The sequence below is a fragment of the Aspergillus sclerotioniger genome (genome assembly GCF_003184525.1).
Source record: "Aspergillus sclerotioniger CBS 115572 chromosome Unknown BO94scaffold_13, whole genome shotgun sequence".
In the NCBI taxonomy this organism is placed as follows: Eukaryota; Fungi; Ascomycota; class Eurotiomycetes; order Eurotiales; family Aspergillaceae; genus Aspergillus; species Aspergillus sclerotioniger.
Window position 1 is genome coordinate 555219 of NW_020291003.1, and position 15003 is coordinate 570221.

General features: G+C 50.4%; 5 protein-coding genes across 5 annotated transcripts; 2 read left to right on the forward strand and 3 right to left on the reverse strand.

The window, feature by feature from the left end:
* Positions 1-1093: 1093 nt before the first annotated feature.
* On the reverse strand, positions 1094-2667 carry BO94DRAFT_546128 (uncharacterized protein; the record flags this gene model as incomplete). The annotated part of the gene is made up of 8 exons (XM_025613279.1): positions 1094-1285; positions 1340-1382; positions 1481-1527; positions 1693-1933; positions 2162-2188; positions 2229-2287; positions 2526-2603; positions 2665-2667. The coding sequence occupies 8 exons, from the start codon at positions 2665-2667 to the stop codon at positions 1094-1096; spliced, it is 690 nt and encodes a 229-aa protein (XP_025467755.1).
* Positions 2668-6409: 3742 nt separating this feature from the next.
* On the forward strand, positions 6410-7444 carry BO94DRAFT_534977 (uncharacterized protein). Its single transcript, XM_025611666.1, has 2 exons — positions 6410-6713; positions 6781-7444. The coding sequence occupies exons 1-2, from the start codon at positions 6433-6435 to the stop codon at positions 7151-7153; spliced, it is 654 nt and encodes a 217-aa protein (XP_025467756.1). The 5' UTR covers positions 6410-6432; the 3' UTR covers positions 7154-7444.
* A 247-nt stretch (positions 7445-7691) lies between these two features.
* Positions 7692-8810, forward strand: BO94DRAFT_575038 (SDR family NAD(P)-dependent oxidoreductase). Its single transcript, XM_025615055.1, has 2 exons — positions 7692-8372; positions 8433-8810. Exons 1-2 carry the CDS (start codon positions 7813-7815, stop codon positions 8620-8622), a joined length of 750 nt encoding a protein of 249 aa, XP_025467757.1. The 5' UTR covers positions 7692-7812; the 3' UTR covers positions 8623-8810.
* A 110-nt stretch (positions 8811-8920) lies between these two features.
* On the reverse strand, positions 8921-10178 carry BO94DRAFT_546131 (endo 1,5-alpha-arabinase; the record flags this gene model as incomplete). Its single annotated transcript, XM_025613280.1, has 4 exons — positions 8921-9028; positions 9073-9101; positions 9147-9334; positions 9382-10178. 4 exons carry the CDS (start codon positions 10176-10178, stop codon positions 8921-8923), a joined length of 1122 nt encoding a protein of 373 aa, XP_025467758.1.
* Positions 10179-11716: 1538 nt separating this feature from the next.
* Positions 11717-14509, reverse strand: BO94DRAFT_60288 (putative C6 transcription factor). The gene is made up of 5 exons (XM_025616431.1): positions 13710-14509; positions 12347-13625; positions 11998-12299; positions 11861-11947; positions 11717-11812 (listed from the first exon to the last, which is right to left on the reverse strand). The coding sequence occupies exons 1-5, from the start codon at positions 14358-14360 to the stop codon at positions 11741-11743; spliced, it is 2391 nt and encodes a 796-aa protein (XP_025467759.1). The 5' UTR covers positions 14361-14509; the 3' UTR covers positions 11717-11740.
* Between the last annotated feature and the right edge of the window lie 494 nt (positions 14510-15003).

Genomic DNA, 15003 nt, shown 5'->3' on the forward strand with positions numbered 1-15003 from the left:
CTAATTGATACGAGGCCAATGATAACGTGGAGAACGGTGAGAGCCTTCCAGTCTAGAAAGAGGCCAAGGATGGTGCGGTGCTCCTGTTCCACATCTCCTCCCTCATCTTGTCCGCTTTGTCCTGCCCCGCTTGATATTCATCCCAATGGTTTCTCTTTCCCTGTTATTTCCCGGACGGTGGTCATGGTCGGTGGTTCTGGACTAAAGGGTTCGGTTTCCTGACGGTTATCATAGCGTATAATGAGGAATGTGCGGCCTATAGAAGGATTCTAGTAACAGGTTAGCTTTGTCTAGTGAGGTGAGTGCCGCTTTTGAAGAACAAGGTAGTCTGTATTGGAGGGATATAGTTAAGATTGTGGGATATCAGGGGTAGAAGGGGGGAAGGAGATTGACACATTCCAACCATATACAGCGCAACGGAAGTTTTTCACCGATCTGAGAAAATCCATGACGAGAATCGTATCATGTGGAGATGTACTTGGGCGTAGTTTGTATTGTGATGCCCAACACATTCAAGATGCGGAGACCTTGCATGCCTTCGATTTCCTCTATACTCTTGGAAAGTTAGGCAATGACTCAATCCCGACTTTGGGGGTAAGTTGGAAGAGATTGGGCTGGAAAAAAAACAGAAAAGCCGAAGAGATAGGAGTACAAACTGACCTGTTCGCCGCAATACGATGCGTAGTCACGGATAAGGAGAAGAATCAGGTTGTGGTTTGCTCATAGAATATGAGAGTATAGCCACCGTGTCGCAGGGACACTGAGAGAAGAATACCTGGCTGAGGCGGGTTCCTGAATCAATTCTCTCCCCACTCCAGTTCTTGCAGTCAGGCGTGTATTTGTCGATTACTGTAAAAACAGCAGACTCTATATCATGCACATCGGGTGTCCTGTTGTATCATTCAAAGTTCATACCAGAAGCCAAAGACAAGCGTATAACCATCTGAACTCTCTCAAGGTGGAACTCCGCAGGACATCTTCTCCGTAGTCATCTATTCAGAAGGGCGGCTTGCTACTTTGTACTACATCCAGGAGAGTATTTATGATCTGGCAACAATCTTCATTGACTTGAATAAAACATCAAACAGAACAACTAGACAGGATTGGCCTCCTGTGGCCCCTTGGGGTCTTTCTTGTCTTCCTTCTTCTCTTCTTTCTTCTCCTTCTTCTCTTTCTCCTTCTCCTTCTCAGCCTTCTTCTTCTTCCTCTCGCCACCCGCCGTGGCGGGGGCCGGGGGCCTATGGGCGGCGGTGGCGGCTTCTCTCTCCCTGATAAATTGGAAGCCCTAGTAAATTAATGTCAGTATTTAGGGAAGGTATAGACGTTTTAAAGTACTTACAATTGCTCTGGTACCAGCCATCAGGGCACCAACCCGGCAATTCCTGGCCAGGTGGCCAGGTTGATTGCACGAGTAACATTTACGTGGCTTGTCTTCGTTTGGCACACTCCTCAAATTCTGATGTCTGGGTAGGGGACTCACCATATTGCGGAGGCGGGGAGGGAAGAAGTATCACGTATTACAGCAAACTGATAAACACTTAGTACTCACACAGTATCATACACGACACCTAACAATACTCACAAAAAGACTTCGTTTGGTGGGAGGGAGGGGGGGGGACGGCACGGAAGCGTTGCTGTTTGCGGAGAAGGGAAGAGAAGAGGAAGAAGGGGACGTGGGAAAGGGAGACATACAACGCGAGAGCCACGGGGTAAGTGAATGGGACACATGAGCGTAGCGAAATGCCAGATTGAGGGTTTACCATACGCTCGCTGGTTTGGTATGGCCTCCGCTCTACTACGGGCTTGCAAAGTACTGTACGGTATATTTGAGCGAGGTCCGGAGGGGATGATGGCCAGATCATATTCCTCAGGGCATGTAGTATGAGATAGGCCTACAAGCGGCCCGTTCCTTGTGAGTAGAGTAATAACTGGTCTGAGGTACGGCCAATTGACAGCTAGTCATATAGATTGTTTCCATGGTTCGTACTTCCTATATAAAGCTACGCATCTGGCATCATTCACGAACGTAAACTGATCACAGACCACTTGACCACAAGGAAATTTCCCCGAGCACAACATCCTAGATGTAGATGATCTGACATAAACCAAAAGCTCAGACCATTCTCATTTACTAGAAGGTGTAATTTTGGATTTGACTTACTCTAACATTCCTTCTAGATAATCGATGCTGATATACACTCGCAGTATGCCGTGCTACACTCTCACACCGATTCTTCAAGACCAAAGTCAAGTGTTCGTCGACAGTGAGGCTTAACAACGCTACGTGCTAGAAATGATGGTCGAGGTACGGAATCTTGATTCATCATATTATACAACGGGCTTTAATGGCCTAGGCGGTCTTGTCATCCTTGTCCTTCATCTATTCCTTCTTCCTCTTCTTCCTCTTCTTCTTCTTCCTTTTCTATTCGGCGGAGGAGGAACGGTGGGCGGCGGAGGTGACGAGGATTTGATCCTGGCACTTGAATTAGCTTTGTATACCACATCCAATCCAGTGAAATACTTACCCATGCAATGAGGGCCTTGGTTAGACTGATGTCGTCACAGTCGCGGGCCAAGTGCCCGGTCTGATGACAACAACTCTTCTGTGATTATACCCATTGTTATGTCACGTCCCAGTCCAGCACAACCGGGGGAGACTCATACCATGGTGACAAGGAGGCCTTTTTGACGCAGCAAGACAAGAGAATAGGGATCTTGGTGACGCAGACCGACATATACTTAGTTTTGTACAGGACGTCTGACACATGAAACCAGACAAAACTCACACAACACGGAACAGGTGAGGGGGGCGATGAGAGAGGAAAATGAGTGTGTGCGGAGAAGAGAAAACGAGAGAAGAAGAAAGAGAAAGAAGCAGAGGTGCGCGATGACATGAAATTCAAGGGACGGGCAGTAACATGTGCCTGAAAACGCTCAGAATACCAAGGCAGCGTGCCCAATTCCAGGGCAAACTTACTAAATACCTGACTAACTTACTCATTACCTTACTACACTTGTCTTTGAACGTAGTACTCGGTGCACCAGGCAGCAGGAAACCCGACAGCATCTACTAAATGCGTAGTAGACTGTCTGATCTGATTGACACTAACCTTCCTGCAGAACATCAGTGAGTTGCCACTTCTGAGCGGTATGATCCCATAATCTCTTGATTAAACTGTACTGACTGGTATCTCCACCCCGGTCAATAGTGAGTGCCTGTCAAATTTATCATGCTGATCGCGTTGCTGGCCGCTGACCCAATCCACTCCAAGGATCTCTAGAGACAGACTACTATCGTACCTCTTGACCCACGAGTGCACGCTACCGCAGTAATGCTTCAGACGAAGCCCAATGCAGCACATAATGTGACATAGCTGACATAGCCTCGGAGGTGGCAAGGTACTCTTCCAGTGTGTCGAAGGACAAATACACTGATCAATCGCTACTGTGGAGTCTACTTAGATCAGGAATTTCTAGCTCCGAGTAATCCTGTCAGAAGTCCTACATGTGCATCAAAGTACGTAGCAATAAAATAAATAATCCACGAATGATGATCTAGCTAGTAGCAACTTAGGCCAGATAATATTGAACCACGGCGTATCTAGAGCTGGAATATGGCTGCAGGGATGGCCGCCGACGGCTAGGGATATGAACTGCGGAGTGAAAATAGGGAATCCCAACGGAAAATATCAGACATGAGCTGACTGGCTGCCGCCCGTTACAAAAGGGCCTACATGGCTTCTTCCAGACCCCTTTGGCTAGTTTCGTGACAACGGAGACACATGAATCTTGTATAATAATATCACTCTAGTCTCTCATATGTAGTCACCCAGTCTGACCAGCAACAAGCAATGAATAGATCCAACTGCTAGCCATCAGGACTGTTGCTGCTCGTGGTTACTTCCATACCTTTCTCTGCCCCAGCGATTTGAACTGGTTGCCTGACGTGTGTCCCTCGCGCGTATCACATAGGCCAGGATCCTGGTTCTTGCTCTTCTCTTCGAATATTCGGTATCACTGCCCCCATTATACTGCATCGTCCCAAGACCATTGCTGCAAATCAGCGTGCTCTACCGGTGGAGATCGTGCGTGCGCGAGTATTGGAAACGCCTTGGATTTCTGTGATAGGTGTTTGAAAATAGTGAGTCGCTCCCACACCTCAATGCTCCGGTTTCCTATCCTCTAGCACTCTAACAGTGAATGTCACGTTCATACAAGTAGACCAAAACGATATACCGCTGACCATCTGGAGAACAGACGGAACGAAGACTGTATCCCAACAATTGTGTGGGAATGTGAGGTTGTTCGTCCACACTTGTGACTTGTTAAAATACATTAGCCTTCCTTAAGTACATTTCCCTTTAGAATCACCATTGAGTAATTCTTAAACCAGCTAAAAAACCATGTGTTCTGGGTCAATAGTAGGCTCGCCAGCAGGACCGATAGTTGGAACAATAGGCTCATTTGCAGCAACAGCAGCACACTTGGGGGCAGGCTTGTTGGCAGCTGCAGACGGCCAGCGCGGCATTCCGGATCACATCCCATCCCTAAAGAAAGCCAAAGTTAGCATCAAGTAACAAGAAACCACTCAGGAAGAAGGGCGTCTCTCCAGTCAGATCAGGTCAAAGCAGGTAAAGTAACATCAAGATCTCATATCAAAATCATAATAGAATTGTACTTACGGCCAGGCGAAGACCCTCCCAGGAAGCCTGGGTGGCGCAGTCGCGGGCCAGATGGCCATATTGGCGACAGAAATAACAGCGACGGCTGTTAGCTTGACGGGCCTAATCTTGTCAGTATAGATTCATCTTGAGCCGGTATCCCTTTATAGGGACCGGCACCTTCAGAAGTGGACTTACCATGGTGAAAATCAGGGAAAGAGGCAGGGGGGGGGAGACGTTAACAGCAAGCAAGACAACTGATATACACTTAGTCAACACAAGACATCGTACACACTTCATCAAACAATACTCACACAAAGTTGCGGCGTGCGGTGGTAGCGGAGGGGGGACGAGCGAAAGAAGCGAAGTAGCTGATATACACTTAGCAAATATTTGGCATGAAGTCTGCGTGAGAAGAGGATGAGATATCCGGGAAGATGGAGGAGAAGAGGAGGAGGGGGAAAGGAGGCGAAGAGGAAGTTGGGAAGGAGCCAATGTTGAGGTGGGGGGAACTACGAGGGAGATTCACTGAGTCGGTGAGCCGGCAACTTCCCTCAAGATCCTTCACGTCTGCCTCCGTTTCCAACCATTCATCGGACTATGATAACACTGGAATAGATTCACTGAATACGCTGGCTGTCAGTTAATCTGAGCTCAGGACTAAGGTAAGTATGTCGCATGTCTACTCACTCTTCTCCTTTCTTGTCGTACTTGGTATACCCCAGGATGGTCAGAGACCATGTCTTTCATTATGCATGGCTGCTTTCTACACTCGCCACTGGTTTTAGTGGCCACACTTACTGGTCAGTGAAGATAGCGATAGTATATTCGAAGTCTCACTTCTAAGGTGTGTTTCAAGCTCGTGAGATATTTGAGCTCAAGCTGACTAAAGCAGGGCTAGCTATGGCTTCGGAAGATGAGACGGGGAAATCAGAAGGCACCTAAAGCAAAAATCTGATATTGGCCTTTCATTGGCGATCCGGTGTCCTCTTCCTCCCAATCAACTAACCCTCCGGATGGGAATACCTGCCGTTATTTAGGCTCTCTCGTTCACAGACACAGCCGAAGTGACGAGGCCGACAGACGTTTAGGGAGCAAGCGCGCCAAGCAAGAGGGCGTCCGGATGCAGGTCTTGTCCGCGCCGCACCGAATAGCAGCAATACCGCTTCGAATTGGCCTATAGCGCGTCCATTATACAATGATTGACACTCGAAGCAAAGCGATGAAATGGGATCTATCCTCACATTCCAGCGGGTCATCTTCGGTAAGGATCCAGTACGTAATGATAGTGTGTATTGAATTCTAATTTTCTACAGGGCGAGAAGGCTCTGTCAAATGAATTGAGTCCAGGGCAAGCGGACAATACCTGGGACTGCCTAGGGCTGCAGATATCATAGAATAAAAGATACTGTTTGAAGTTAATATCTAATCTTGTGTACAAAAGCTAAGACAAGGCCTATACACATAGACATTCCTAGAATGTACCGACATCAAACTCCCCCACTATATCAGGGCGCCTAGCTAGACATCCCTGTCCCTTCCCCCTCAGCCACCCTCCCTCAGCCTATCCATCTATTTCCATCTACCATTTAAGCGCTGGATATACCCTCCAACATCCTCTCCCCTCCTTTTCATTCCTTCTCTTTCTCTTATCGCATTCCTCCACAAATCTCCCCTCTAACCCCCCCCCCCCCCAAAGAAAAAGCCAATGGACCTCGACCCCCTCTTCAACCGTCCTCCCACCCCACCACCCCCCCTCTCCCCCTCCCCGATGCGCATCCTCGTACAAACCCTCACCCACCTCGTCCCCAGCAATACCAGTCCAGACATCACCAAAAAAACAGAACCCTACACCGCCAAACTCCTCTCCATGCTGAATCTCATCTGCAAATTCATCTGGAATAGTGGCTTCCAACCAGGCGTCCAACGATGGTACACGTATGGCGATGAGTTCGGGTATAATAACCGGATGTGTTTCTTTTTGCTTGATGTTGGGGATGAGGATGAGGAGAAAGTCCCGATTCAATGCTATGAATGGGATGGGGAGGTTTTGTATATTCCTTTCCCCGTTCCCGTTTACTGGTGATATCAAGCTAACAGATGATAATATGATGGACAGTACATCTAACCCCACTCTCCTCGAATCGCATGAAATCCAATCCGAGTTAAACGAAATCCCATTTACACCGCGGCCTTTCACGCAAGAGGAAAGAGAGGCAAGAGAAAAGACGCCTGTTCAGAGGATCGTGAGACGGAGGTTACGCAAAGCGCAGTTCATCCCGCTTGAGGAATTGGAGTATATGAGGGATCATCCCGAGGAGATGGAGTGGTTGGAACGGAAGGTGAAGCCGAGGTTTTGGGGGAAGTTTTTGGAACAGTTGGAAGGCATTGAGAGGTTGAGGGCGGAGGAGGATGAACAGAGGAGGTTGAGGAGGGAGTGGGAGGAGGCGGTGGAGAGGGAGGAGAGGGTGAAGAGGAATTTGGAGGGGTGATTTTATTTTTTGGGTTGGTTGGGATATGTATGGGTATTTGTGTTTTGGGAGGGTTGGTGGTGGGTTATTTTTGATGGGTGTAGATGGGTTGGGTGATGGTTTTGATAGTATTAGATAGGGGGTTGGATTTTTGATTGTGTATGGGTTGGGTGGTATTGAACTTGTGTCTTGGTGATTTGTATGGTTCGTTAGTTGTACTTTTGATCAGGAAAAGAAGTGATGATGCTTGTCTCTGGGGAAGAGATATGGCGACATGTAGTATGGATGAAAATCTTGTGAATATATAAGGACTGACTAGCACCTAGTTATGGGTTTTGACACGGTAGGTCGTGAGATGCCTAAAAAGATGGTGGCTAGGTACACAGTAGCACAACATTACTACACAACATTACTACACAACATAACGCGGCATCCAATAGGCATAGATTCAATTGGTTTGATGTCCATTTATCCGTTATTACCCGCTCGCGGCTATAGAGGGAGGGGTTCAACCGTGGAAGTGCTCCGGACGGTTCTCAGTACATACACCGGATGAACTGGCGTCTATTAATCGATAATTATCTAACTGTCAGACGGGATATCTCTACCCGAACTCCATAGACATAAACCCACCTAATGCTGTCATATATCCAAATCATACGAATCATACAAATCATAACATGACCAACGAAAAGGTCTACGCCATCACTGGCCTCGCGGGCATCGGCCTCGCCGTGGCCCGCCAACTCCACGAGCAAGGCGCCCGCCTTTCGCTAGCGGATATCTCCGACGCAACTCTCCAAACCGCACTCGCCCAGCTCCCCAACGCCAACACAGACAACACCCTCACCACAGTGGTAGATGTGGGCTCTGCTGCCTCCGTCAACGAGTGGATCGATGCCACGGTTCGCCATTTCGGTCGTCTCGATGGCGCCGCCAACATGGCAGGCATTATCGGCAGCAAACACGGCACCGGAGCGTTGACGGAGCAGGATGATGCAGAGTGGGATATGCTGTTGAGAGTCAATCTGACTGGAACGATGTATTGTCTGCGGGCACAGATAAAAGCTATTCAGAGCACGAGTGGGACGGGGAGCATTGTCAATGCGACGAGTATTCAAGGGGTCAGGGGGTTTGCCTTGCACGCCGGTTATTCAGCATCAAAGCATGGGGTTGTTGGGTTGACGAGGAGTGTGGCCAAGGAGGTGGGACCAGACATTAGGGTCAATGCAGTGGCGCCGTGAGTTATCCTTAATCAGACTGGGGCTGTTGGGGCCGTGGTATAGTGCTGACGGTTTAGTGGGTCGATCCAAACGCCACTGTTGGACAAGGCGGTTGCTATCCAGGGTAAACTGGGGAGTATGCCAACGGTGTTTCCGAGAGTGGGCACGGCGGATGAGGTTGCCCAGTCGGTGCTGTTCTTGCTCAGTGATGCCTCCTCGTATACCACCGGCATGGTGTTGAATGTGGATGGCGGATGGGACCCGTAGGGCCTGCTCCATAGATGAGCAACACGTTTCATACCGTGAAGGATTGGCCCCATGTTGGATCCCGCAGGATCGATCCGCAAATGGCCCCATTTTTGGAACTGCAGCGAGATGGTCGACGCTGGATCACCTGCACAGCCAGAGGAATGTACCAATGACTTCAAATATGAGTTTCTGCAGGAGAGAAGGATCGAATTGCACATACACAACATGGCTAGTAAATTTAGCGTAGGATTCGGTCGAAGGATTCGGCCACTGCTTTCGCTCGAGGTACCGTTTATGCTAGATTTACTGGTCCACCTTAGTTCCTGAAGTTCTGCGCGTCACTGCCGTTGGCCTGAACATACCCCTCGATAGCCACTGGCCATCCATCTACATAGTGCAGATAGTTCCATCCCAGACGAGCATCCTGAACGCGTTAGTAAGGTAGTGCTGAGATGGGACAGTACTTACTCCTTGCGCGAAGCCGATTGAAGTGTTGACTGCAGCATGTTAGCATTTGTCAAGGAGGTGGATCCAACACATACGGTAATGAAAGTATAGTACATCTGCCTGGCTGCCACTGCCAGACAACACACCAACACCACCTGGGGCGTAGACAACCCCGTGGTTCGATCCGTAGACGATGGTGCCGCCTCCTTGCAGGGTTTCGTGTCCATCCTTGTCCACAAAAGGGCCTGTCACATTGGTAGATCGGCCGACCCGGATGCTGTATCTATACAATAGTCAGATCAAGGTCATCACAAATCTCGCTGTACATACTCGTCTCCCATGGGTGGAAAGGCGTGGACATTGAACTGGCAGCATTTGCCATGACTGAACCAAAGATAGTAATACGGCTCCTTGTAGGTCATAAAGGAACCCTCGATTGGCTTGGTTTTGGCGGTTGGGATGTATGCCAGGTTGGTGGCCTCCGGCTTCTTCGGAGTTTTGATCGAAAGGAGGCCATCGCCCAGCGGCACCGAGAAGATGCCATGCCAGTAACTGCCGTAGAGCAGACGGGGCTCTCCAGTCTTCTGATCCTTGATGAAGGCGCCATCAATCGCGTTGGAAACCGTGTAGGGATAAATGTCAGACAAGTCACCCTGTCCGGTGTTGACCACCGCGCCATGGTCCGTCCAATTCCCGCCTACGGGAGTGTCAGAGGAGGCAACTCCAATAGCGCTGTCGCGACTGCCGGACTGGCTGATCGCATAGAAGCAGTAGAAACGGTTTTGCCATTCGACCGTCGTCGGGGCCCAAGGGCGAGTGCGGTTCTGTTTCTCGATCACACTGGACTCGTTGAGGACGGTTCCGACTTGTTCCCATGGGCCATCGAGGGTGCGGGATTTGTGAATCGGGATATGCACGCCGCCTTTGAACAGATAGAAATAGCCGTCGTATTGAACAATATTAGGGTCATGGGCGGCAATATTGCCCAGGTTGGGAAGAGGATATTCGGTGGTATTGGAAAAAGAACGGGTGTCAATCCCCTCGGATGTGCTCGACTGCGGAGCCGTCGGAATGGCGTTCACTGCATATAGCAGGAAGCATAGAATGGAAATAACGGTTTGCAACATTGGTACAATATGATCGGATGCTTGCAAGGAGTGACACAAGGGTAGCCCTTGGAAGTTCCGAAAGTAGCAGAATTAGTATGAATGACGCGAAGGGGGCGTCCGAGGGAACCTCATGGGATATATCAATGGCAATGATTCAGGGGTATGGGGCCGGATTGAATCCCGCCCCATGGAGGATCAGCCTGTCAATTTAAACCACAAGGCAGATACCAATCCGAAGAGCCTCGTTCAAGAGGCCATGCAGGGCACCGTGCACATGATGATTGGTGTATGGATCAGAGGGAAACGAGCTAATAACGGGCTAACGGAGCCAGCAAGGCTTAGCTATCGGACAACGCAGAAGTGAGATTCGGCCCACGAGGCTGTGATAGATACAGAAGCGAGCGAGTGAGCATGATGGCGCCCTTTAAAGACTAGAAGAGGGAATGCACGTCACAGTGGGTTAGATCAGACTGGTGATGTATCTGTCCGAACATGATAAGCCTGGAAGAAGTTAGAAGGGCATCATAATCTATGACGGAGGGTTTCCCAGAATCGCCCGTCAAGCTTTCGAATTGGCTTTGCGTGTTTCGCTGGAACCCGGCTGTATTCTCCGTACCGACCGGGCCCGGCATGCCCGCTGTCAGCCAACCAGAAGTCCGGCTGCAAGCGAACCCTGAAGATCCGGATCGCAAAGGCTTGTCATGCCGCCATCGGTACGGTTTTACCATACTGGATACCAGGATGTACATATCCGCTAAGGTAATGTGCCTGCCTAGGAAATGTCCCTATCTCAGCACGCTAAAAAATTCTGTCGCATTAGCTCTTAGCTCTTTATGAGTTCTTGTTGGCCAAAGATATCAATCTTGGGCTTATCTTGCTTGATACCGCACGCTGGACAAGAACTGTCGATGAGGGAGCAAGTGACCGGGAAAGGATTGTTCCGCTGACTCATTCTCATTTCTCCGCATAAAGAGCGGCATAAGAAGCATCAGTATCAGCAGACAAAGAACATGTTCTACAGAGGCGCAAAACAGGTCCACTTCACTGCCATATTACTAGAGGTGACTTAATTTGTTGATGTTTTGCCCTGACCTCTGCACAAAACAGCCGAGAAGGTCCAATCAGCAGGTGGTCCTATTGTGATCAGCTCAGGAACCTTCACAGGGCTAGCTCTGTTTCAATTGATCTTGGTGAGACTATGTTCCTCATGGTTAACACCCCAGATTTCAATGGCAACCCCTTCACAACTTGAGCCATCTACTGGCCATCAGGTAGATTCCCCAGGAATCAACAAGGCAACTGTTCTGATATCATCGATGATCTGCGGTCCACTTTCCGCCCATGTCCCGCGATCGCGATGTCTAGATGACTTACTATTGACATCGATACGTGATCGTCCTTGTTCTGGATCGTTATGTCGTCACTGCACCTCAATGATCGTCTTCCTATACGGGTTCGGTTATCATACAGAGGATACGAGCGATTCAGCCCAGATCAAGTACAGTACAGGAATATTTTTGTACAGTACGTAAGTCATCACGATTAGGAAAGGCTACGGCGCATGAGATATTTTTACATCATTACTGAAAGGTGATCCCTGTGAGGTCACCCCAGTCGAACGCATCGAGGAAGGGGTCTAGGTCGCCCGGGGGCTGTGGTCTTGTTAGTTCAATGCCAGCAGCAAAGGGAAACGAGCTTACCATCATGCCATAATTCGGGGTTGGCGCCATGTTGACGTCGGGGACGAACGGCGGGGGCATCCCAGGACCCGCATTCAAGCTGGGGACCTATCGCAGCAGGTCAGTAAAGAGTTTCCATATTCCTGAGATTCACTCACCTGATTGGTTTTGAAGTTGCCCATCCCCCAGTCGCCTAGATGGGTGCAATTGGCGTGTCGTGTGAATAGGGTCTGGGAGAAGAGAATCACTCGCTCAACTACCTCCTGCTTGTAGAGCTGCGCTTGGCTTGGCCAGAGGCCCACCTTGACCAGAGCTACAATGGTCGACATGAAGAAATATTCCTTGGCTCCCTTGACCACCACGAGGAGGCGGGATTCGAGGCATGACAAGGCCACCTCAACCAAAGAGATCAGGGACTCGGGGAGCCCCGGGAGGGTTCGGGTCAGAGAAGTGGAAGAGCCTATTGCAAATTAGCACTCGATGTGACGCCACAAAGAAGTCAATTACCGTTGTCACTCTGTCCTTGGTGTAGGAGTTGGCAGATCGTGCAGTAAGCCTGCATGGTCCAGTCGCCTATGTTACAGAGAGACAGCTGCGGCGACATTTCGCGTAAGCGTCTCTGCGTCGATAAAATCATCGACGCCACTTCTAGGCGAGCCCGAGCGGACGGTGCAAAGAGGGAATCCTTCGGGGATTCGATGGCGAACGGAGTGTGGATAGATAAGAGAGTATGTCCGACTTTGTTCTCCAAAAGAGCTCGGATGAGAATCACGCGGTGTGCGGTTTGAAAGTCGTCCATGCCTGGAGTCGGCCACACGGGAATTTTCGAGAGATGTCGGTTGAGCTCAAAGTCTAGATGTAAGATGTCGTCATACCGGCAGCTGATCCGTGGGGAGTGCATCAATGCGCAGGCTTTCAGTCGCAGAGGAAGGGACTGTACGAGAACCGCTTGGAAGGAACAATCAGTCACGACATCCAATGGCTGGGCCGTGGGAAGCTCGGTGCTGTCCTCTTGGATCTCGCTGTCATTGATGTTTAGCGCCGGGGCCGTATCATAATCAGCCTCCTGGATCGAGGGCGGCATGCCTCTTTCGAGAGAAACCTGCAGATCGAGCTCAACGATCGTGGTCCATATGCGCCTGCGCATCTCCATGTTGAAGACGGAGATCCGGGCATATCGGGTGGGATCCCGATGGTAGCCGGCCATCATGGCTTGCTTGACTAGCGTACCCGTAGCGAGCCAAGCCTGGCTACGTTTCATGCCATGGATGTTGAGGGCGATGATCAGAAGGGTGTTGAGGCGGAGACTGGTCAGCTCCGGTCGCTTGATGTGTGCATTTTCCATCCACTTCTCTGCATGCAGGACCCACTCCACGGCCGTATAACATTGCAGATTCCCCTCATTCTTTACCTGCAGGGTATTGAAATCGGCAAAGTTCCATGCACATGCCAAAACTAATAGGAGCTGCACGACAAAGATCGGCGAGACCATATCCGGGGAGTCTCTCTGGGCCCAGAATTGCTCCAGTTCTCTGAGGAACGACGGGACATGAAGGATCCGATGGGCTGATTCGATGTATGTGCAATAAAGAAGGACGAGCTCATCCACCACTGCACGTGTCGGTAGCATTGGAATCATCGTACTTGTGGTGGGTGTGGGGAACGGTGTATTCAAAGGTTTCTTCTTCCAGATCCCCTTCCTCACTCTCATTAGATCGGGTCGTAATGCAGAAAGATGTGGGCTGGCCTGGCGGATCTCCTCCGCAAAAGCCCTGAGGTCCGGAAACTACAACAAGGTAAACATTTTGCCAATAAATGGTCTCGGCAAGCACCCGAGAAGACAAAGAGGTTGTGAAGCAAGGGGGTTCACCTGTGCAATAAGGTTGGCAAAAATGCCCGAGCCATTGAAGCGGGTCTTTGTTTCTTTCCCACGCATCATGATTCGAGGGGAGACGTCCAATTGTTGTGAAGGCGAAGGGGGACTATCATCGTCTTCGTCCGGGTAAGGGTGTGTCTCCGGATGGGTGTCCGGGGGATGATGACGCTGCAACAACTCTGTGGTGACATAAGGCTCTTGGTTAACGGCAGCCTTGGGAGCTCCCAGGACGGTTTCCAGAAATTTATCCCGTTTTTCCTCGACGGGGAGCGAGGGATGATACCGAGACGGTAAACTGCTTATCCCCGAGTCCGGGGTAGGGTGGGCAGTCGCCCGATCAGCCTGGGGCATTTGCACCGTGGTTGTGGGACCTCGGTCGGAGAAAACGGGCGAGGCAACTGTATTAGGCTGTTGCCAGAGAAAGCCGTCCTCATAAGTACATTTGGATGGTGTCTTGCTCTTCTGGCAGCGACCGCATACAGGATATTCGCGGTCGCAGCGGAGCTTTCTGCTGCGACACTGCATACACGCCATGGTCCGTCTGCGACGCTTCCTCACCCGGTGCTGTTCCGGCGGGGGCTCCATGTCAGGAGGAGCCCCCAAAGGTTGGTGAAAATCGGCCATCCTGGAAAGGGGCCCTTTCATCGGAGGCAACTGATGGGGAAGGGAAGAACTTGCGAAGAATTGCTAGGCGCCCCTCTTGGTGTGGTCTCTCGCTCTCCGAGAGACATCCGTCGGTCGGTCGGCGTTCAGATAAGGAACTGGGCGAGGGCCTTCCGGGCGGTGGCTTACGTGTGTGGCCCACCGGCCCTCTTCTCCCAATCCGGTATCCTGTCCCGGCTGAGTTTCACCCCATCCCCAGAACGACAACGATCTCCGACTAACCCAGTCGTTTTTCGCTGGCACTTTTAGGCAGAGATCAATCCGACTTGACCAGCCAACCTTATCTTGGGCCAGTTTGGCCAGTTTGGCTCTGGTCAGGTTTTGTACGGAGATTCCAGCTGCAAACCAGCCGTGCGGGGGGTTCGTTGGGCGGGAAGAAAAGCCCCCTGACCGAGGTAAGACAAATCTCTGCAGTTTTTCCCCTCCAATCGCCCATCCAGTCCAAACGGTTCACTGCGCCTCAATCCTTTTAGTCATCTGAGTCGCGGCCGCTGAGACGGGCAGTGGTCTTGCCTTTCTCGGCCTAGTGTAAGGGACTCCAGGGGTCCAGCAACTTTCTATAAGCTTAACGAGGGAAATGAGCAACGGATTTTATCTCCACGAGTCCACAGTTTCCCACCATAAG

Excerpts from the sequence above, each read along its gene's own strand:
- BO94DRAFT_575038 (XM_025615055.1), top strand. The coding sequence starts at position 7,813 with ATGACCAACGAAAAGGTCTACGCCATCACTGGCCTCGCGGGCATCGGC. Across the intron at positions 8,373-8,432 it reads AGGGTCAATGCAGTGGCGCC|TGGGTCGATCCAAACGCCAC; the intron begins GTGAGTTATCCT and ends CTGACGGTTTAG.
- BO94DRAFT_60288 (XM_025616431.1), bottom strand. The coding sequence starts at position 14,360 with ATGAAAGGGCCCCTTTCCAGGATGGCCGATTTTCACCAACCTTTGGGG. Across the intron at positions 13,626-13,709 it reads TTGCCAACCTTATTGCACAG|TTTCCGGACCTCAGGGCTTT; the intron begins GTGAACCCCCTT and ends ACCTTGTTGTAG. Across the intron at positions 11,948-11,997 it reads GCAACTTCAAAACCAATCAG|GTCCCCAGCTTGAATGCGGG; the intron begins GTGAGTGAATCT and ends CTGCTGCGATAG.
- BO94DRAFT_534977 (XM_025611666.1), top strand. The coding sequence starts at position 6,433 with ATGCGCATCCTCGTACAAACCCTCACCCACCTCGTCCCCAGCAATACC. Across the intron at positions 6,714-6,780 it reads GAATGGGATGGGGAGGTTTT|TACATCTAACCCCACTCTCC; the intron begins GTATATTCCTTT and ends TATGATGGACAG.